We start from the raw sequence: 23,837 nt of genomic DNA, 5'->3' as shown, positions 1-23,837 counted from the left end.
TTCAAGAGAGCCGAGGCCCCCACAGAGAAGGCTCTTCCCCTAGGCCCCGCCAAACAACATTGTCTAGCTGACAGGACCTGGAAAAGGTCAACTCTGTGAGACCTGACCAGTCGCTGGAGCTCATGCGGCAGGAGGCAGTCCCATCAGTAATTTGGTCCAGTGCCATTTGGGGTTTATAGGTCATAACCAACACTTTGAATTTCATCCAGAAATCAATTGGTAGCCAATGCAGCCCACAGAGTGCTGGAGAGACATGGACATATGCATATAGCATTCACATGATGTGAAAGAATACTTTCCCTCATTTTCAAATATTTGCTGGGGGGGAAAAGCCTTAATGAGAAGCATGAATGAATGGATTCTTTATTAGAGCTATTGGCCAATACCTTGAAATTCTACAAGGCTTAAAATGTTCAGACAATAAGCAACACACAACAAAACAAAAATAAGTGTATGCAAATAAGCTCTGCTGGAACAGACTCCTTGCCCATCTAGTCCAACAGTCTGATTTCATAGTGGCGAAACCAATAGCAGAAAAAAGCCGACTAATTTCCCAGCCACTGATAACAGTGTATATTAAGGAGGCCGTTGGCTGCAGACGTTGAAAGAACTGGGGTGCCTATTTTGCTCACAATGTTGTTCTCAAGTGCATTTCTTTTAGAGCAGATTAAAAAATAAATAAAGTGGGCTTAAGAAAATATCTCTAAAATATCTAGGAATTTGTGATCTGATGAGTTTGGCTGGCTACGAAGTGCATGTCAGATTCACATTTTAAGTCAAGTAATTTTGGACAAATCATTATCATTTTTATTATTATTAGATTAGTACCCCAGCATCATTTGCAGATCTCAAGATATTGTATATAATGCTCTTCAGTCCTATTGCCACCTCAACTACAACCCTATGTGGATGGCAGGGCTAAGAGAGAGAGAGAGACAAGTCCAAAGTAACCCAGATTCCTTTGGGAGGACTAGAACTCATGGTCTTCTGATTTCTAATCCTGCACTAATATTTTAATTGCTACATACAATCATAGTTCCCTCTAAGCTGAGCAGTGAGCAATCACTCACTTAAAAATCATCATCAACTCAGAGTTTTCCAAACCTGCCCAGAAGCCGAGATGGAAAGAGTGAGAGGGAAGGAGAGAGAGAGGAAGAGAGGAAGAGAGAGAAACAGATAGAAAAAAGAGAGGAAGGAAAAGAGAAAGAAAAAGAATGGGAGTAAGGAAGAGAGAAAGAAAATCAAAATCTAGTTTGAAACTAGCTCAACTATTTAAGTGGCATTTTGATATTGATAGAGTTGCCCTATTATGAGCTCACTGTTATAGACACACAGTACAGTATTTTATTTTGAAATTCTCTGAGGCAAAACAGGGTGGGTTTTTTGTTTGTTTGTTTGTTTGTTTATTATTTCTGTGCCGCCCAGTCCCGAAGGGACTGCCGCTCAGACACTATACTTTTCCGCCCCCCCCCCCCAAAAAAAAATTAGAGGGAACACTGCATACAATTGGCTCTCAAATTTTGTCATTCCATGTCTAGGATTTCTTGTTGTAAGAAATGAGAAACATGAAAAGCACACAGTCTGAATAGTTAAAAGATAAAACACTTACCAAAACCTGCAATATCCAGAACACCAATGAAAAACGACGATGTCTCAAATGGGAAACATTGATTTACCCTGTTGACCACATGGTCAAAGAGATGACTATAGACAGTTTTTGCCAAAGCATCACGTGCATTATTTGCTTGTTCTACTTTTAATGGAACCCTGGAGGAGGAGAAAAGTATTATAATTACTATCAATTTGTTCCATATTTGTGGGGACAATAAGGGAGATTACAATAATATGGTCAAAATTTAAATAAATATTTGATAGAAACAGCATTAAATATAACCATAGGGGATTCCTGCAATAAAAGCTTTGGCAGGTGACAAACTTCCTCCTAAACACCAGAAGTAAAACAGTGAAACTACAAGGGAAGAATTCCATGAGAAGCTAATGGAAAGTCTTGTTTTCTTAGGCACCAACCTAAGAAACCTTAAAAATATGTCAGAGAGCAGCAAAATGGCCATAACATTCGTCAACCAAGTTCCTGATTCCTATATAATAAGAATACAGAAAAAAATAATAAAACAGAATAAACAATACCAAATTGTTCACCAGAGCATAAAGACAATCATACAACTGGAAGTATGCTATATGCAGAGGGTAACATATTAAAGGTGAGCAAATCAGATTGAATTGAGTGTCCCAATCGATTTTGAAAATACGTTTGATTCATTCTGGATGTCTGAATTAGTTCAGGCCAAAATTGGTCCAGTTAGATTCAGAGAATTGAATATAGGAGAAGTCCATATAACGAAAGAGGTCTGCTGGTTTTATGACCAGTAAAAGTATCAATGCCACATTAGCTATTTATTTTATTTATTTTTTATTTATTTTTATTTATTTATTTGTCAAACAGTTATAGGGTGGTAATTTGTACAAATTAAACATTAGATAAATAATGATAAAAAGTAGACAATAGGACAGGGACGGTAGGCACAATGGTGCGCTTATGCACACCCCTTACAGACCTCTTAGAAAGGAGGAGAGATCAATTGTAGATAGTCTAATGTTAAAGGTTTTGGGGTTAGGAGTAGAAACCACAGAATCAAAAAATTGTGTGCCAGTCGAGAGGTGAGAGGTAGGCTTCAATGAGGTCGTAATTTTTTTTGAAGTTATAGTTGGGTGTCCTTTCGTTAAGATGGTTTTTGTGAGGGTGTATGTTTAGGTAAAAGTCAATCATGCTATGGTCACTGTTAGAAAAGGGTTCTTTTATTTGTAGTCCATAAATTGAGTGTAGACTGTTGCAGAAGATGACGTCAAGACAATTGTTAAGTCTAGTGTTATTAGTAACTAGTTGATCTAGTCCTAGGCTAGTAATGGCATTGTAAAGGGTTGAATGTATGGGTTCACTGGAACATTCGTTTATATGTGGAAGGTTTAAGTCTCCAAGAAATATAAGAGGATGAGGGTGGGAGCTTGCCCACGTTAGTAGTGAGGTTAGTTTGTTAGCGTGTGTGATATCATAATCTGGAGCTCTATAACATAGAAAGAAGCAAAGTGTGGTATCTAAAGTCAGCCATGCAAGTTCACACTATCTTGGATGACTTGTGGATACTCCAACACTGGAAGATTTTAAGAAGAGACTGGACAATCATTTGTCTGTCTGCCTGCCTGCCTGCCTGCCTGCCTGCCTGCCTGCCTGCCTGCCTATCTATCTATCTGGAAGAAGAGGGGGGGAAGACTACATGCAACTTATCAAGGCCACTCAGAGGGAAGAAACATAATTTTTTCCCCTCTTTTTTTAAAGTTGCTCATTTTACTTCTAACTTCCCTGGAAATCAAATAAAATCATTCTTTTTTATGAAAACTTAAAAATAGCAGAAAATGATACGTTAGTCACTGTTATATCTCCTAGCATTAGCATGATTTTTCAGTAATAATGATACTAAATTTATTCTGCAATGCTGATTTTGCTGATTTTTCTGCAACGTTGAAATAGTATTTCAGTGCCATGAAAAGTACCATTTATTTTCAAGGACATTCTTTCTTTTTTTTCATTTTTGAATGTCATTTATTTTATTTTTTTAAAAAAAATTCTCTGAAACTAATTATATAAGATGAAATGAGGCTTTTTAAAGAAAAAGTTTTTAAAAATAAACCATACAGATGCAATAGCATGTGACATTAAGACGTCATTGCCAAGACAGAAATTTTGAGATGCATAATCCCACAAGGATTTCAGTTCACATCAGTTTACCTCAGATGAGGTAAAAGTTTCAGAGAGAGAAAAAGATGGAACCAGCAGTATTGGAATGACATGAAAAAGAAGCAGAAAGGTTTGTGCTGAAACACTGAATCCAGAAGAGAAATTTGAAAGAATAGGAAGAAATAGCTGGAAAGATACACTGTGCCAAAAGAGTTCCGTTGAGATCTGAGGTAAATAATAATAATAATAATAATAATAATAATAATAATTATTATTATTATTATTATTATTTATTGGATTTGTATGCTGCCCCTCTCCGTAGACTCGGGGCGGCTAACAAAACATCATGTAAATCCAATACTAAAAACTAATACTAAAACAATTAAAAAACCCTTATTTGTAAAACCAAACATACATACAAACAAACATACCATGCATAAATTGTAAAGGCCTAGGGGGAAAGAATATCTCAGTTCCCCCATGCCTGACGGCAGAGGTGGGTTTTAAGGAGCTTACGAAAGGTGAGGAGGGTGGGGGCAATTCTAATCTCCAGGGGGAGTTGGTTCCAGAGGGCCGGGGCCGCCACAGAGAAGGCTCTTCCCCTGGGGCCCGCCAAACGACATTGTTTTGTTGACGGGACCTGGAGAAGGCCCACTTTGTGGGACCTAACCGGTCGCTGGGATTCGTGCGGCAGAAGACGGTCTCGTAGATACCCTGGTCCGGTGCCATGAAGGGCTTTATAGGTGATGACCAACACTATGAATTGTGACCGGAAATTGATCGGCAACCAATGCAGACTGCGGAGTGTTGGTGTAACATGGGCATATCTTGGGAAACCCATGATTGCTCTCGCAGCTGCATTCTGCACGATCTGAAGTTTCCGAGCACTTTTCAAAGGTAGCCCCATGTAGAGAGCATTACAGTAATCGAGCCCCGAGGTGATGAGGTAAATGTTTCCTGGATAATATTTTCAAACGCACCTTGAAGGGTTTCCAGAATGCTTCCAGGAGACCCATAAAAGATTACTGCCAGGGGTCAGTTCACTTATATTTTCAGTTCTAACAGCCTGCTGAGCCCACACTATTTGTTTTCAAGCTTACATTGTTTTTGATGAGCACATTACAGTAGCCATCCACTTACAACCATGTGTTTAGTGACCATTTGACATTACAATGGTACCTAAAAAAGTGACTAACAACCACTCCTCACACTATGATCATTACTGTGTACTTATGGTCACATGATCAAATGCAACTGCTTGCTGAGAAAGTGGTGATCACACTATGCCAGGATATTGCAACTATCATAAATTTAAGCCGTTTATTTAAAATCGCCACTTATTTTCTGGGTCATTTATTTACATTTTATTTCCAGTGCCGCTTATTGTTTAAAAGTCAACTGCCAACGACTTTCCTTAGCAATCATGTGATCTGGGGTGGGCTGCGGCCCGGACGGGGGGGGACGGACGACACAGTGGGGTAGCAAAAATGGAGCTTCATCCCAGAGCACCCAATTTGGACAGAAAGATGTTGAAAGAAAATGCATAAGCCACGCCCACAGTGTGGTTGTAAAAGTTTTGGTAGCCCTTCACTGCATGGGATCACTTAATGGATACAATGATTTGCTTATGACCTGCAGCAAACCTCCCCACAAAAAACAGCTGTACAATTGGATGTGTCTCAGTCAACAACCACCTTGTTTTCTGATAGAAGTTCTGTTCCCAATTACGTCCGTATGTCATAGACTACTTATGTATAGCAATTAAGGTTTCACATTTGACCATGCCAATGAAGTGAAATTAGGTTAAATCGGTGCCTATTCAGATAATACTGCTTCCTTCTGAATTAAGTTCACTGGGGCCATGTGCTAAAGCAGAGCGGTCAAACTCCCAGCCCATGGGCTGGATGTGCCATGCGCTGGCCATGCTCACACCCAGTTTAGCGAAAGGGGGGGAGCCCTGATACATCACATGACAATGCTCTGACGGTGTCCGTTTGACATCCCTGTGCTAAAGTCACTATATACTATGGCGAGCTGGATCTCTGAGAGAAAAGGTAACACCCAAAGGGCAGGCAATTAAGGTTACAAAAGGTTCAGAAAAGGCATTGCTGCTTCCTAAATCCCAGAAATGAAAGAAGCTCTAATCTATGCTATGCTTTCTTTCTTCTTCTCTGCAACAGAGAGAAACATAGAAGTCTGACGGCAGAAAAAGACCTCATAGTCCATCTAGTCTGCCCTTATACTATTTTCTGTATTTTATCTTAGGTTGGATATACAGTATGTTTATCCCAGGCATGTTTAAATTCAGTTACTGTGGATTTATCTACCATGTCTGCTGGAAGTTTGTTCCAAGGATCTACTACTCTTTCAGTAAAATAATATTTTCTCATGTTGCTTTTGATCTTTCCCCCAACTAACTAACTAAGGAGTACAAAAAAGGTTCAATATGCTTGAAACCTTAACCCTGAGGAAATAATACACTTAGATGAGAACATATTTGGTTCAGCCTTACTTTTATGCCCTAAACCAGTGCTTCCCTAACTTTGTTACTGAAAATCTCTTATCAAAAAATCCTTTGTACCCAATGTAGGTAAAACAAGTCAGCTTAAATATCCCTGCTGCAATTAGGTAACTAAAGAAAAACCACTTTTACCAAAATTGTGGGTAACGTGCCCAGATTTGGGAAGCATTGCCCTAAACCAAAAGTAAAAAAAATCATCAACTTTTCCCCCCCCTGCCCTTCCCTCCTTTCAGGATGGCAGTCTGAACTGTTTCAGTCACCTTCAGCCCTGCTTACTGAAAAGCACAATCCTATTTGAACTGATGTGCTGACATAGTCTGAGGAAAGCTGAACTCTGGGTGTGCTGTTCTCTGGGTCAGTGCGGAGAGGAAGTGTAAAAAAGCTTGTAAGGCAACTGTCAGCATTAAGAGCCAAAGACAGCCTGTCTTTTCTAACTTGATGAAGTGTATTTAAAAATAACGTACTTACTTAACTAATTATGAAATAGTAACATGATATGATGGACCCAGTGCTCCCTCCCTATTAGTGAACATAAGAGGTCAAGGAAGTAAAAGCTCTTATTACTAGAAAATGGCTACAACTGAATTTCATTAGAGTACAAATAGCTTTAATGCATAATCTCTTGATTTATCTTATGGTAATAGGCATTGACAGAATCTTAATTTAAAAATAGAGAGAAGGTTCTTTTCTATACTCCTTCTGGGGCATTTAAAAGCTCAGCAGTGTAATCCTCAAAGTTCATGCCAATGGTCAATCTTTTAAATAAGGCATTTGACTCACTTTAATTGAACATTAAATAATAGATAAAATTTAAAACAGAAGAAACATTTTAGTAGCTAACAAGTAGTTTTAGTGATACATGTATAAGTGCACTACTGTGCCTTCCGTCCCCTGTCCAATTGTCTCTCCTTTATCTCCTTTATCTTTTCTTCCTTTCATAAATCTTCCCCTCTATGTTTATATCTTTTCTTCTATCCTTCTCTTTATATATATTACTGCTTGTCTGTTCTCTTCAATGTGTATTGTGTATTGGACAAAATAAATAAATAAATAAATAAATAAATAAATAAATAAATAAATAAATAAATAAATAAATAAATAAATAAATTCATTCATTCATTCATTCATTCATTCATTCATTCATTCAATTTTTATGCTGCCCTTCTCCTTAGTCTCAGGGCAGCTTACAACATGTTAGCAATAGCACTTTTTTAACAGTTTATTAAAATAAAATAAATAAATGTAGAAGCAACCACAGATATCCGCTCCAAGTCCTCGGAGAGGGGTGGCATACAAATCTAATAAATTATAATTATTATCTGTTCTATGAAAATTGCCAACTGTAGATTGTGAGTGCAACCATGAAATTAACTGTTTGCACACTATTTGCAGAAAAATAATCATTGTTCTCAAATCAACATGAGAACCTTAAAATGTTTAGCAGTATGTAACTGCAAGACTAGGTTCAATTCAGTCTAACTCAGGTTTCAGTACCATTGTTTCCAACTTAAAAAGATTTTAAACCGTGGGCTGTTTTGAAAAGAGCAAAACAAAAGAATCTTAGCATGAGGCAAATATAACAGAAATTTCTGTTTTGTGTTTACTGACATGAATAATAAAGTATAATTATAGAGCTCCCATTATGGGAGGTGCAGTTTAGAGAAAGCAAGGCCTACTCATGTGACTTACAGTTGTTTCTCTTGAAATTCACTTTTACAGGTTTGTTAACGAAGATTGGTAGCTAAACGAAACATGGAACATTTATCAAGAAATATGGACACTTCAAATAGGGGTCACTGCTAAAAGAATGCAGCACTGGAAAGGTACGTTCACTCCTAATTCTCAGTCATAGCTATAATTTTGCCCGAAAATTATGATCTATCTCGAAAATAAGTCCTACCTTGATTTTTATATGTGTGCCTAATATAAGCCCTACCCTGAAAATTAAGCCCTAGTTAAGACTCCACCCACTCCCTCCGGGACCGTCTTCTGCCACACGAATCCCAACAGCCAATTAGGTCCCACAGAATTGGCCTTCTCCGGGTCCCGTCGACTAAGCAATGTTGTCTGGCAGGGCCCAGGGGAAGAGCCTTCTCTGTGGCGGCCCCAGCCCTTTGGAACCAACTCTCCCTGGAGATCAGAACTGCCCCCACTCTCCTTGCCTTTCATAAGTTGTTGAAAACTCACTTGTGCTGCCAGGCATGGGGAAATTGACACCTCCACTAACTACTTGATTTATGTATGTTTTGATTGGGTTGTGTGATTATTTTATTACAAGGGTTTTTAAATTATGTTTTAAACATTAGATTTGTACATTGTTTATGATTGTTGTGAGCCGCCCTGAGTTTTCGGAGTGGGGTGGCATACAAATCTAATAAATTATTAGTAGTAGTAGTAGTAACATTCTCAACCAAAAGCTAAAATGAGATAGTTATGGGAGATACAAATGCTATTGTTTTGTAGCAAGAGGTAATACAGTAGAACACAAAGATCAAAAAAATGAAATCTGAAAGATGCACCAAAACCCCTTCAGCCAAATTTGGTATGCTTAAAGGAATAAAAGATTCTGTCACAAAATTATTACTCTTATAAGATAATGGACCCTGTGGTCCATTAAGAGTAGCTCACCATTCAGGAAGCCTGACAGCAGGATAGTTCTGTAGATTATTTGCATGTTTACAAGTTATTTGCAAAATAACTCTTAACATAAAATTCACGTTTGTTCTTTGCTTTTAAACTATTATTGCAACATAGATATGGATTCAAGCTGAGCTGAGCCCCATCATGAGACATTTTCACTTCTACTAATACTTGACAGCTTAGTATTAACAGGTAAAAAAACATCCTTATTGTTATTATGCAAAGTACATTTTTCCCTCGCATGCTGGGATGAAAGGAAAAAATTTACATGGTGACAGATATTATATTACTCTAAGGGGGGGGGGGAGAAACACCAATTTACCTTATGGCACAAACGGGGGGGGGGGACGGACTTTCCCTTCTTTTACACTCTTAATAATTCCAAAACAGCTCTAAGAAGGTATTTTAGAATTGATATTTACAACTTTAGGTGCAAAAGTCATAGCAAACCTGGTGAGGATAGATAGCATGAAAGTCTTGCTTGTTCCCTTGTAACTTACTTGATGACTGTCCCTTTGGTGCCCCCTGCTGTTGTCAACATGACTCTGGTGGTTAAACTCACACGGAGATCATCCTGATCCAAGCCGAGTAGTTTAGCACAGTATTCCAAAGACTGGGCAGATTTATTTTTCAATGTACATCCACCTGATGAATAAAAAAATAAAAAGTTTACTAATATAGATATGTATATATATAGAGAGAGATATATATACTGTAGCCTAGAGCAGTGTTTCCCAACAAGTGTGCCGTCGCACACTAGTGTGCCGTGAGACATGGTCAGGTGTGCCGCGAAGAAGGAAGCTCAGTGTACGAGAAAGAGAGAGAAAGAGAGAGATAGCAAGAGGGAGAGAGAGAAAGAGAGAGAGAGAAAGAGAGAGAAAGAGATAGCAAGAGAGGGGGAGAGAGAAAGAAAGGGAGAGGGGGGAGAGAAAGCAAAAGAGAGAGAGAGAGAGAAAGAGAGAGGGAGAGAGTGGGGGAGAGAAAGAGAGAGAAAGACAGCAAGAGAGAGAGAGAGAAAGCAAGAGAGAGAAAGAGTAGGGAAGGAGGGAGAGAGAAAGAGAGCAAAAAAGAGATGAAGGAAGGGAGAAACAGGAATGGAGAGAGAGAGGGAAAGAAAGAGGAAGGAAGGAAGAGAGAGAAAGAGGGAGAGAGACAGAAATAGAGCGAAAGGGAGGAAGAGAGAGATTTTTTTGTCCAAACCTTTTTTAGCCCCCCTCCCCCCGCTCAATGTTCCCCAGGATTTTGTAAATATGAATAATGTGCCGCTGCTCAAAAAAGGTTGGGAAACACTGGCCTAGAGGATAATTCTCTGCCTTACAAGGCAAAGGTTGCAGGTTCAAGTCCCAGTGGGTATGGCTAGCTGATGAGGCGAAAATAAGGCCGAAATAGATCTATCCTAGTCTCCCTTAATTTTCAAATTCAGCAAAAAAACATGTGACACATATAGATAGAATTGTCGGCTATCAATAAAATTAACTGCCTTGGAAATGGCCCTGGGTTGGGCCGAGAGGCAAATAAGGAGCTGTGATGTTCCTTCGATACACCAGGGTGATTCGAGACAAAATATGTAACCCTTCCCTGGTGCAGAGCTGAAGGGATTGGATACTATAGCCTAGAGGATAATTCTCTGCCTTACAAGGCAAAGGTTGCAGGTTCAAGTCCCAGTGGGTATGGCTAGCTGATGAGGCCAAAATAAGGCCGAAATAGATCTATCCTAGTCTCCCTTAATTTTCAAATTCAGCAAAAAAACATGTGATATATATATATATATATATATATATATATATATATATATATATATATATTTGTTTTCGTAGATTTTCACGGGTATATGTATGTAGATTGTTCTGAGTTCGGGTTTTGCAATATTAAAATATTACACGGGGCAAAACCCGAACTCAGAACTATATATATATATATATATATATATATATATATATATGCTTTATAAATGTGATTGTCTCCCATGGCATTTTAATACTCTGACGAAGTTAGCAGCACGCTAACGAAAGCTAAGTTGTTTTATTAAAGTTTTATGTTTCGGTGATCGAGATGGCTGCTGCCTCATCATTCACATATATATATATATATATATATATATATATATATATATATATATATATATATATATATATATATATATATATGTAGATTGTTCTGAGTTCGGGTTTTGCCCTGTGTAATGTTTTGCATGTCTATGCGACGTTTCGGTGAAATCACATTCACCATCTTCAGGCTGGAGTTCCAATCTTTGTGTTGTTGTAAATGGAATATACACATACATACATACACATGTGTATGCATGTACATTACTTAATAATTGGAAGTGTTCAGACAATATAAAAATGATCGCTGATAAAATCTGTCTAGACAAGGGTTGTCAAACTTAATTTCATTGAGGGCTGCATCAGGGTTGTGTTTGACCTCGAGGGAGCAGGCTGGGCATAGCTGCAGCAGGCATGGCTGGGGTGGGCGTCGCCAGCTTGACATCACTCGTGCTGTGGGAACCTATGGCGGCCCTCCCAAACTCTGTTTTCACTGGCAGAGCATTGCAGGAGGCTGTGGCAGCTGAAAACAGACCTCAGGAGCCTTTTTTGCTGGCAGAAGCACTGTGGGCTGGTCCTTTGCTGTTCCCAGGGCAGCCCCATGGACCAGATTTAAGTACCACATGGGCTGGATTCGGCCCCCAGGCCTTGCGTTTGACACCCCTAGTCTAGGCATTGGTGTTTGTTTGCACCATATACATTTTTAAGTATTCATTTTTTTAAAAAAAAATGTCTGAATACTCCAATTGTTAAGAAATTATACAGAATTAATGGATAGCTTAAACACTGGCATTCAGGCCAGTGAAAAGAAAGACAACCAGCACCCACTACCTTAGAGCAGGGCTTTCTGCCAAGGAAAATGAAAGACCGTAATTACCAAGGAAAAGTTGTTAAGTGTTTTGTGGTTCAGCTCCTAGCACTGTCAGTTAAGAAAGGAGAGGGTAACAAGAAAAACCTTTGCCCACTATACAGGAATCCACATATAAACTTCATTAAAAACTTCCCAAAAAGAGCAAAGTACTGTATAACGTAGATTCAATTTAAAAGCAATTCCGGGCACAAGCAGTCATGAAAATTTTATATCACTTCTGTGCTATCTGTTCCTATTCCTCTTAAACAGAATACATATTTAAAACATCAAGAATGGTTTCAAATAAATAAGCAAGCTACCCTTGATATATGATATTCATTGATCCTCTTTGGATCTTACTGTTTCTTTCCATTTGTACATCTTACAATTGTACTTTCACTTTGGTCTGTCAGATTGTCAAGATATTTCTCTAATTTAACATGTTTCTCTTGGTTTCAATATTCACTCAGCATTTTAAATTATGTATTTGGGGTAAAACAGTAAGGAATAAAACAAGCCACAGAGGTACAATTTAGGGGCCTTTAGGTTTCTTCAACCCACACTGTATCTTGCATGTAATAAAAGGGGAATAAACTTAGCTGTGAATTTCATACTATGTTGAAGACTCGGGTGCATTATTTCTTACATTTACTTACTAGATATCTCTATCCCTACAGGTGTGTGTGTGTGTGTGTGTGTGTGTGTGTGTGTGTGTGACAATTACTTTACAGTTATTTTATCTGTTGCTCCTTAATTTCTTCTACAATAATTGCAGTTTAATTTAGCTTTCCTTTGCATATTGTCTTGGTACTTTTAGCACAGGGTGAATGATCATCCTGGAATCATACAGGAGCTTACTCTTGGATTCATTAGAGTAGCTGTAATTTTACTTCTTAATTTCTCCAAGGAATTGAAAAAAATAATTTTGGCCTTCTTAATTACATATACATTTTCCCAGATTAGGAGAAATAACTCTGCAAAGTTATCCTAGCAAGTGAGAGAATTATCTTGCCTTATTGCAAATAGTTTTAAAAAGTATTTTCAAATATAAACTTTTTGAGTCTTTGCTAAGAAACAAAGTCTTAATTTCAGAATTAAGTGGCAGCAATTTCTACTTTCAGCATTGCTCTTTCAGTGAAATATAATGTGCCATCAAATCAGCAAAACCATCTAACCAGATGTGCTGCCAGCTTCTTCAAAATCAATATTCCCCAGATGTAAAACACCAGCAACCACTCGGAAGAGGTCCAGCTTCTCTTCATCGTTAAGCCCAATCTTCTTCATTGCAGTGCACATTCTGTTAAAATCTCCATGATCATCTAGCAGGGGGTCCTTCAGGGCACCTAATTTTTGGTACTAAAAACAAGAGCTGTGCTAAGAAATTACAAGGCGGCAAGGAATCACACTTCTGATAAATAGCGAGCCAAAATAAACAGAAGAGGACATAAAGAACGGAGTTTTAAATTTTGCTTAAAATCTCAGAATTCTTAGACCAAATGGGGAATCTATCCAGGAAAAAAAAGCAAACCCCAGAGAGATTTGGGATGAATAAAAACAGGCATTGTGAGGAACAAAAGGTGTCCCAAACTTAATGAGATGGAATCGTCAAGGACGTATCTACTGTACTACTAACACGTGGGTAAGAACATGAACTAATAATGCAAAATCAAAATGGGTTGCACCTTATAAGGCAAGCTTCTCTTGTGGCTTCCCTTTAGGTAATAAACAGAAGCTACATTCCTTGCCTTTTCCCTGGATTTTGCGTTAGCAAAGGAATGTCAGTAATGCATACCGTATATTTCCTTATATGGAAGTTAGCTATAGGTTTTTCTTTAAATTGCATACCAAGTCCATACATGGTCTGCAGCTTGCCTACTCAGCCTGGACTTCACTGCCTTTCCATAGAGGAAGAATTAAGGTTTTATTCAGCACATAATTTAGGCTTAAAACATCACTCTCCAGTAATATCTTATTTCCAAATTTCAGTGCCCATAAACCTATGATTACAACAGTGGGGGATCTGCTAATTTATCCCAGATCTCCATTTTGTTGTTGTTTCTGGATAAGATTCCCCATCTTGTCTAAAAATAGAGATTTTAAGCAGAATTTAAAATTATGTTCTTCATATCCTCTTCTGTTTACTTTGGCTCACTTTCACTTCATAAAAATACTACTGAATCTGTTTGCATATGTAATATCCTCAGTCCAAGTGCTTTGGGTCACAGATGCAAGGTATAGTTCCTGAAGCCTGCATATAATGTGCTCTGAACAATTGTTACTCACACAATAAATGAAGATAGTGCATTTCATTGGAACATAGAAAGCTCAGCTCTTCCAGTGGCTGATAGAGAAAATGTATTTTTCCTACCAGGAGAGTATGAATATAAATTGAGTGATGGGTTTTTGATGCTCTGGCTCCATTAAAGCATCATTTTGGAAGAAAAATCCTTTACTTGAGGCCAGGAATGGATACCATGAATGAAATATGAGATCACAACATTTGAAAGATTACTGTAAACAATGATTGTTGGAAACAGAACCAAGTGTATTCATTTCAGCCTGATGACATTGTTTTACTAAAGTTTATATTGTATAAACATACCAACAGTCTTCAATATTTATCTATTTAATTTCAAACAGAACACATTATTATCAATTCAAAGTACTAACAATTCTAACTAAAAATCAAAACTAATACAATCACAGATAAGGCATGCTCAAAATAATTGTTCATCTTAAAGAATATGCAGAAAAGCCCGTGAAATCCCAAACAAAACTGTTCTAAGAATATGAGGGGGAAAAAGACTAACGTGCATCTACTAAACTCACACCACACAATAATTAAAATCCCAGATTACAAAGTGATCACCTCATCTTCCTGACAGGAAAGGACAAAAAAAAAAAATGCAAACATTAATTTACTATTTTTATTACTATAATTAAACATGACACAAAGGGGAAATAAACAAGACAATTGTCTCAGATTAATAATAGGAAGGTTAGGACAGATGACATTACTGGAAATCAATTATAATTATTCCCTTCACCTCTAGAATGCTACCTAGAACTGCTCTTTTCCCCAATTCCAATGCCAACCCAATCCTACGAGATATAAAGAGGGAGAAAAATGGACAGAAGAATTACACAAAGCTCAGAAATTCTGGATACCTATCTACCAAACAGTTATTCTGTTCAATCGGCACCGTTGTATCAATTTGAAAGCACTTGAGGCTCTTTTACTGCCAAGCAGGTGTTCATTTCGCTTAGGGACCAAATCAGTTATATAAAAGATGCATTTTTCATTCACCAAGCTGAGGCTGGGTTAGCTTTTCAGATGACAAACCCAATTATATATACTCTCCGCTGCGGACAATAGCATGTAAAAATTCAATCAAGATGCTTTTCATTGGTTCTACCTGCTCTGCTGCACCCGTACATGATGTTAATTTGACCATCTTTGATTACAAAATGCTTATTCAAATAAACTCTTAGTTAAATGGTATAGAGCTATTGCTTTACTATATCATTACAACTAAGGTAGGAAACAGACATTTGCAAAAGGTATTTGATTGAAATAGAATTTGAATAGGTATGATCAGGTACCTGATAATTTTAAATCTCTAAGACATATTTGCTATTTTCCCCCTTATTTTATTAAGCATGAACCAATTCAGATCAAAACTGCTATGAATGGGGAGGGCAGGAAGCAAACTCTCAGATGTCTAAATTTGGAGGAAGACCATGCACAGTAAGGGCTATTGTGCTTTTTACTCTAGAGCTAAAAGTGCAAGACACATACACACGATCTTGAGTTTTTCTCCTCTTCCTTTTTTCATTTTTTTTTTCATTTTAGTATTTTAATTTTTGTAAAATTGCTGTTTGTTCATTTTTGTTAGTGTGTATCTCTGTGTGTGTGAAGGAGGGAGAGAGAGAGAGAACACAAGAACATAATAGCTACTTAGGAACAATTCCTAGTTGAGTTGAAATGTGTGATTCAGACATTTTGGTCTATGAGTTGAATTGTTCTGTTTTAGTTTTTAGAAACTGAAAAAAACCAACCTCAATCATTCTGGGCACATGAACTGGGAAGGAAAAGGGGGGGAAATGGGGAATAGTTAACACTGAAATGATTCTTTGGCAACAGAATAGTTAAACATTCCTCAGCATCCCTGGCTGAGGAAGGAAAGAGAAGATTTAGAGTGGAGGGGAGGGGAGATGTTCGGTTCTGAGCCCTGAGTGGAGGGGATGGAAAGATGGAGGGCAAGATATGGGAAGAGCAACTTCGCCTTATTTGCCCTGTGAGCTCTCCATATTTTGTTTCATCTAAAAACCAAAGCATCTCATATGTCCTTATTTCTTCCAGAGCAAGGCTGATGTCAAACAGTTCAGCAGAACCTCTGGGCTACAATGTTTTGTTTCAAGTCACAAGCAAACCATTCTCCATTTGGTCTATATGTCATTGTGCATTGAAGTAAAAATTCAATGGGATTTTTAATTATGATTGTTTTGTTTTTTAAAGAACATGGATGCCAATTTGGCTAAATGATTGTGGGTTTTTTTTAAAGAACACGGATGCCAATTTGGCTACAATTTCACAAATCAATACAGCTAAATACAGTAGTACCTCTAGATACGAGCTGCTCTACATGAGAGTATTTCAAGATACGAGCCACGAGGGGAGAGACATTTCTGTTCTAGTCCCGAGCTCAAATTCGGGATATGAGCCGAGCGTCCACTAGGTGGCGCAAGAATCCTTGCATTTGGTTATCTCGGAGGGGGGAAAAGTTATTTGTTCCAGATACGAGTTGCCTCGAGATACAAGCTCCCTTATGGAACGAATTATGCTCGTATCTAGGGGTACTACTGTATTCATCAAATTCGAATTGTTAAGAAAGGGGTCTGATTACAGATCCTTTGACCATGGCATATACACCATGGTACATATCCACCCTATTAACAGACTGTGGGTGAGAGTCTCCTATTGCAATGTTGAGTTGTTAGCACTTGAAAAAAGATTCATAAACCAGATTTTAGGTAGATGCATGATATTACCAAGAACTGCCCTGATGAATTTCCATATTTTAAGGTAAGAAAGTCACGTTTGAAATTGGTATCTTACCTCAGGACTTTTGCGATTCTGTAAAATTTGCTTATCAGTTTCTTTAGTAGCAAAGTAGCGAGTGCATCCACGGTTTAAATACTGTTGTAAGAAAAAAAGAGTTCAGTAGTCAATCAAAACCTCAGCAAGTGATGTTCAATATCAGGCTCTAGTAGCAGAACTGCCCCTTGCTTTCTTTTTCTCGAGTCTCCTCTACAGAGCTGAAATCTGTAGAACTTTATATTGCTAAGGTTGAGAAACACTGTGCTAGGCATTGAAATTCAGATTCAAACACTTAGTATTATCAAAAATCACATGCCATAGTGAGGTGTTCTTCAATGAGAGAGAAGCAAAGGCAGCGTTTTTCCAGAGTCACTTCTCTAAAGACTAGAGAATTTGTTTTGACTTAACCAAAGTTTCATATTAACTCAAAATGAGAATCCTGATCACTGATCAATCACAATCACGATTCGTAAAAAAAAGAAGAAGAAGAAGAAGAAGCATAACTCCAGTGTGAAGCCAGCATATTATAATAAAGTCTGGTTAAAATAAAGCAAGGTTGCCAGGCAACACTGCAAAATGTGAACAAAAGCCGATGTCTTAAATAATACTTGTGGCAATATATCAGAAGCAGCAGGAACGTGATAAATCAGTTTATTATAATATTCCAACATGTCTAATACTATACAAAGCTACCGCCTTACATATCTATTCCAGAGTATAAGACAGAAATATATGATAATGTGCCTTTCAGATGTTTGAGGGCCCAATTACATACGATTGAAGCAGCATAGTCAAAAGTCACAGACTTGGGCTGCTGAAGTTTAGAAGCTCTGGAAACATCAAGCTGATTGCTCTTGGCACAGAAGAATACATATACAGCACAGATAGCTTATTGATTTATTTTATTTAGTTGTTTGTCAAACATGTACAAGATAGCAGGTAAAGGTATAAACATAGACAAATTAAGTACAGCTAAAGAAGGACAATAGCACAGTAAGACAGGGGTGGTAGGCATGCTGGTGTGTTTCTCCATACCGCTTACAGACCTCTTAGGAATGGGGAGAGGTCGACAGTAGACAGTCTAAAGTTATAGTTTTGGGGGTCTGGGGAAGAATCCATAGAATCATGTAATTCCAAGCATTGATCATTCGGTTCCTAAAGTTGTATTTTCTGCAGCCGAGTTTGAAGTAGTTTACATTAAATTTGTATCTATTGTGTACTTGTGTATTGTTGTGGTTGAAGCTGAAGTAGTCATTGACAGGTAGGACATTGTGGCAGATGATTTTATGAACTATATTTAGATCAGATTGAAGGTGACGTAGTTCTAAGTTGTCTAAGCCCAAGATTTCAAGTCTTGACTTACGAACATAAATTGAGCCCAAACTTTCTGTTGCTGAGACAGTTGTTAAGTCAGTTCTGCCCCATTTTTATGACTTTTCTTGCCAAAGTTGTTAAGCGAATCGCTGCAGTTATTAAATTAGTGACATGGTTGTTAAGTGAATCTGGCTTCCCCATTGATTTTGCTTGTCAGGAGGCTGCCAAACGGAATCAAAATAACCCCAAAACATTGTAACTATCAGAAATATGAACCAGTTGTCAAGCATCGGAATGTCAATCACGTGAACATGGGAATGCTGCAACAGTCGTAAGTGTGAAAAATGGTCACAAGTCCCTTTTTTCAGTGCCATTTTCAGTGTAATTTTGAATATTTCAGTAAATAAACTGTGGTTAGCCAAGGACTACCTGTGTATGACAAAATAATTCAACCATGTTTGGTCCAAAATCAAGCTTCAGCACAACACATCCATAGATCCAAACTTACATAATTTACATAATATCTTTTCCAATCCATTCGTCACACTGATTTGAATAGATCTGCTCTAGGTGCATCTGAATCCAGTCTACTATAAGTAGTTAAAATTAATGTTCAGTATGGTAATATTTTAGATCAACTTACCCTAAAGTTATCTGGTGAACTTAAATACAGTTTCTCCCTTATATTTTCAGGGGCTCCAGCACAGAGCCTATAGAATATGTGGTAATTCCTTTCTTCTGGGCCTTGAACGCAAATCCTGGATTTTTCTAGGAGATAATGTGATACAAATCCACCAACAACTGAATTCTAGAGTAAAAGGAAAAAGGGGGGGAAACAAAATTTTGATTCCGAAGCACAAACCCATGATTCTTTAATTATATAAAATTTTAATTATTTTATGTACGCTGAGAGCATATGCACCAAGACAAATTCCTTGTGTGTCCAATCACACTTGGCCAATAAAAATTCTATTCTATTCTATTCTATATGTACTTTCTAATTCATATAATTTCTTACATACATTTACAAAAATATGAAATGTTTAAATCATTTAATGTTAACTTCATTAGACCATAACTGCAATTTGGTTAATCTCTTAGCATGAGTTTATAGTTATGACTAGACAGTTCCTACAATTTCCTGCCACCATAACCAAAGTCATAAACTGGCAGAGGCATGGACAGGCATATCTATAGGACACCAAATTGAACAAGGATGCTTTATTCTAACTATGGTATATAATTCAGATTTCCCCCCCCTGACTTTTCTCTATTTTTCCCATGGCAACCAAAATTTTAATCCTAGCTTACAATTAAAGTCGAGTTGTAGCTAGAAGATACGAGATTAGAGATGAAGATGATGATATGCTATCCATATTATAAAACTAATTTTGTCTTTAGATTAGGGATCTCTGAATTCTTAAACTAAATTTAGAAGAAATTTTAAATAACAAGCAATATTGTAATCCAAAATGGACTACCATACATGACATGCTTAGTTTAATGAAAAGAAGGACCAGGGGTGATACGATAGCAGCAATATTTGAGCGGTTGCCACAAGAGGGGATCAACCTATTTTTCAAAGCATCTGAGGGCAGGACAAGAAGTAATGGATAGAAACTAATCAAGGAGAGAAGCAACCTAAAACTAAGTTAGAAAGTTAGAACAATTAATCAGTGGAAGGGTTTGCCTCTAAAAGTTTGAATGCTCCAATATTGGAGGTTTTTAAAAAGAGATTGGACAACTAATTGTCTGAAATGATGTAGGGTTTTCTGCCTAAGCAGGAGGTTGGACTAGAAAATCGCCAAGGTCACTTCCAACTCTATTATTCTATGTATTCTGTTTATTCTGTTTACATAAAAGTGCCATGAACAAGTGACCCATACAGAAGGACACCGCAAAAATGCTACATGAGCAGGTAAGACCTATCATAAGAAGAATAAAAGAAATTCCACCATAGACAAAGAAATACAAATACCTTTTCATTGAAATGGATTTCTACAAATTTTCCAAAACGACTGCTATTATTGTTACGAACAGTCTTTGCATTTCCAAATGCTTCTAGCAGTGGATTGGCTATAAAAAAAATGAAACTGGATTAGCAAATTTTTAATATACAAAACTTGGATAAAAGCATGTTTTAATATCCTAAACAGATAAATGAAGACATAACTCTAACCCTAACCCTCTCTACCCACTGAAAAACTGAACCGGAGAGTTGGAAGAACTTTTTTAATCAATTGAAATAATGAGTATTAATAAAAATGCACACAGAAGTTGACTAGCATTATATTTTTCTTAATATGAGAAAATCCATCTCAAGAACCAAAGGCCAACTACTTCAGCTGCATGTGTGAAGAAACAATAGCATTTAGATTTAGACTTATATACCTCTTCACAGTGCTTTACAGCCCTCTCTAAGCGGTTTACAGAGTCAGTATATATTGCCCCCAACAATCTGGGTCCTCATTTTACCCACCTCAGAAGGATGGAAGGCTGAGTCAACCTTGAAGCTTGGAAAAAAAAGCTTCTCTCAACATTTAAAGATAAAACTTCCTTCAGATTAACTCTATTCTGGGTGACCTAACGGAAATGTCCATATTGTAGTTTTCTTCATTAAAATAGGGGAATGGTTTATTATTACCTTTTCCAAGATTCTTTTTTTAATTTCACAATCTAACCTTCAGCTCTTGTTGTTCTCCCTGAAGTTCTTCCATACAGGTACAGTAGTACCTCTAGATACGAGCTGCTCCACATGCGAGTATTCCACGTTATGAGCCGCGACGTGAGTGAAATTTCTGTTCGACACCCGAGCTCAAATTCGGGATACAAGCCGAGCTTCCGCTAGGTGGCACAAGAATCTCCTTGCTTCCAGTTATCTCGGTGCAAAAAACAAAGTCTAAAGGCATTCGTTCGAGATGCGAGTTGATCGACTTACGAGCTCGGGTCTGGAACGAATTAAACTCGTATGTCGAGGTACCACTGTACTAGGCTTGGCCCTGCTTAACTTTTGGGGATGAGCTAAAGTTACTTAGCATTGAGTATCAGACAAATAAAACCTCAAAATCTTGAGGGAAGAAGATTCCTTGTTCCCACTAGGTAAGGGCACCCAATGCAACAGTTTGGATCCCAATCAATGTATAATTGTCCTAGAAACGCTTCCACTTAATGATTATCCTTTGCGTTATCCTAATATTAACAGCTGTTAAAATGTTTCACTGAAGTATTTAAACAGCTGTTAATATTTTACTTCACTAAATAGTTTTTGAATAATACTAATGTTAAATCAAACTGAGTTGTTTGGAAGTAAAGTGTTCCCTCGATTTTCACGGGTTCGAACTTCGCGAAAAGCCTATACCACGGTTTTTCAAAAATATTAATTAAAAAATACTTTGCGGTTTCCCCCCTCATACCACGGTTTTTCCTGCCCGATGACGTCATATGTCATCGCCAAACTTTCGTCCGCCTTTAATAAATATTTTTTTAAATAAACTTTAATAAATAAACATGGTGAGTAATAATCTAAATGGTTGCTAAGGGAATGGGAAATTGTAATTTAGGGGTTTAAAGTGTTAAGGGAAGGCTTGTGACAGTGTTCATAGCCAAAAATAGTGTATTTACTTCCGCATCTCTACTTCGCGGAAATTCGACTTTCACGGGCAGTCTCGGAACGCATCCCCCGCGAAAATCGAGGGAACACTGTATATTAAATAGCTCCATGTCAACTATTCCATGTTAATAAAATAATCCTGAATTATCTCATAATGCATATTCCATCAGCATATGTGCATGCAATAAACAACCCCTACTTGATTCAATGTACAGATCAAGCAAAAATTCAAGAAAAGGGTGGTTAAGATTTTGGCATTACACCAGAGAACATGCATATTGGGGATGCCCAAAAAAGAAGTACACAACAAAAAATTCCACATGTAATAATCTAGTCAATGCAACTAGAAAATAGAGACAAAATGCAAAGCACATACATTTCCCTGTTCTGGAAAACAGAAGATGATATTAAATTAGCTATTGGTCCTGTGACCTCTTAGACCAAGGAAAGATACTGAAGAAGAAGGTAGTTGTGAACCTTTGGTGCTGCAGCCATAAGACACAGATATAGCCAGTGGCCTTAGAACAGGGGTATCAAATTCGATTTCACTGAGGGCTGTATCAAGGCTGTGTTTGATCTTGAGGGCCATGGTGGGCGTGGCTAAAGTGGGCACAGCCAGCTCGACATTACTCATGTTGGAGGTGCCTGTGGTCGCCCAAGGGCTCCGTTTTGGCTGCAATGGCCTCCTGCAACCCTCTGCCAGTGAAAAACAGAGATTGGGAATGCCGCCCGTGGCCCTCAAGAGCTCCATTTTTGGCTGCAATGTCCTCCTGCAGCCCTGTGATGTGAAAACAGATATCGGGAGTACTGTAGGCAGACCTACCAAGCTCCATTTTCACTGGCAGAGACAGTGTGGGCTGGTCCTTTGGTGTTTCCAGGACGACTCCGCGGGCCAGATCTAAGCACCCTGCAGATCGAATTCAGCCCCCAGGCCTTGAGTCTGACACCCCTGCCTTAGAACCAGCAAATTCCTGTAGCCAATCCAGACTATACTGATTCAGCTTAGTCCCCACATCACTCAGTAGCAGAAGGCAAGAATATTCTTAAGCAAGCGTGCTTGCAAGTGAACATAAACATTGATAAGCTTAAGGACATGGTCATTTGTATTGTATAGTGTATGTAGACAAATGTATAATGGGAAGAAACCAACCTTTGTGATTAAAACTCTCATAATTCCCAGCCAGTCCTCCTCACTAAAATACCTGGGAATTCTGGTGTCCCATGGCAATTTCAGATGTTGGACTGGAGAAAGCTGACATGAACTATATGATCATGCTATCAAGACTGTTCATTGCCATTCCACATCTATCATCAAAACTGCCTCTATCAGGCATTTATTAAACAAACTGCAGAAATATCTAGGTAGATAATCCTCAACTTACGACTTTCGTAAACTACTCAAGACTCATTTAGAACGCCAGGCATGGGGGAGTTGAGATATTCCTTCCCCCTAGGCCATTACAAGTTATGCATGGTATGTTTGTGTGTATGTTTGGATTTATAAATAAGGGCTTTTAGTTGCTTTATTATTGGATTGTCACATTGTGTTTTTATCATTGTTGTTAGCCGCCCCGAGTCTATGGAGAGGGGCGGCATACAAATCCAATAAATTATTATTATTATTATTATTATTATTATTATTATTACTACTACTACTATTACTACTACTACTACTACTACTACTACTACAACAACAACAGGGACCAGAATTCCATTGCTAAGCAAGGAATTTGATAAGGGAGTCGCACCCAATTTTACCAATGACCAATCTTACAATCTTATAATGACCAATCTTACAATGTGGTCATTAATCAAATCCAGCTTCCTCCCATTGACTTTGCTTGTCAGAAGCAGGTGGGAAAGGTTGAAAATGATTCCAGTAAAGCTGCAACCATCATAAATACTGTACGTGCTGATTGCCAAGCACCCAATTTTGGATTGCTTGACCATGGGATGCTTGTAATAAGCATAAATGCAAGGACTGATCATAAGTCCCTTCTTT

General features: G+C 37.9%; 1 protein-coding gene across 6 annotated transcripts in view; it reads right to left on the bottom strand.

Moving 5' to 3' along the window:
• MYO6 (myosin VI) overlaps positions 1 to 23,837 on the bottom strand; it is a 149,936-nt gene that overhangs the window by 51,073 nt on the left and 75,026 nt on the right. For all 6 annotated transcript variants that reach the window (XM_070733087.1, XM_070733083.1, XM_070733084.1 and 3 more), the window contains exons 8-13: positions 20,204 to 20,301; positions 18,869 to 19,033; positions 16,930 to 17,010; positions 12,986 to 13,166; positions 9,416 to 9,560; positions 1,610 to 1,767 (exon numbers count right to left, since the gene is read on the bottom strand). In XM_070733087.1, the coding sequence (XP_070589188.1) occupies positions 1,610 to 1,767; positions 9,416 to 9,560; positions 12,986 to 13,166; positions 16,930 to 17,010; positions 18,869 to 19,033; positions 20,204 to 20,301 (828 nt within the window). The remainder of the gene's footprint in view (positions 1 to 1,609; positions 1,768 to 9,415; positions 9,561 to 12,985; positions 13,167 to 16,929; positions 17,011 to 18,868; positions 19,034 to 20,203; positions 20,302 to 23,837) is intronic.

This window comes from Erythrolamprus reginae, chromosome 1 (genome assembly GCF_031021105.1).
Source record: "Erythrolamprus reginae isolate rEryReg1 chromosome 1, rEryReg1.hap1, whole genome shotgun sequence".
Lineage (NCBI taxonomy): Eukaryota > Metazoa > Chordata > Lepidosauria > Squamata > Dipsadidae > Erythrolamprus > Erythrolamprus reginae.
The sequence above is the reverse complement of the archived record's forward strand: the minus strand, read 5'-3'. Positions and strand labels throughout refer to the sequence as shown.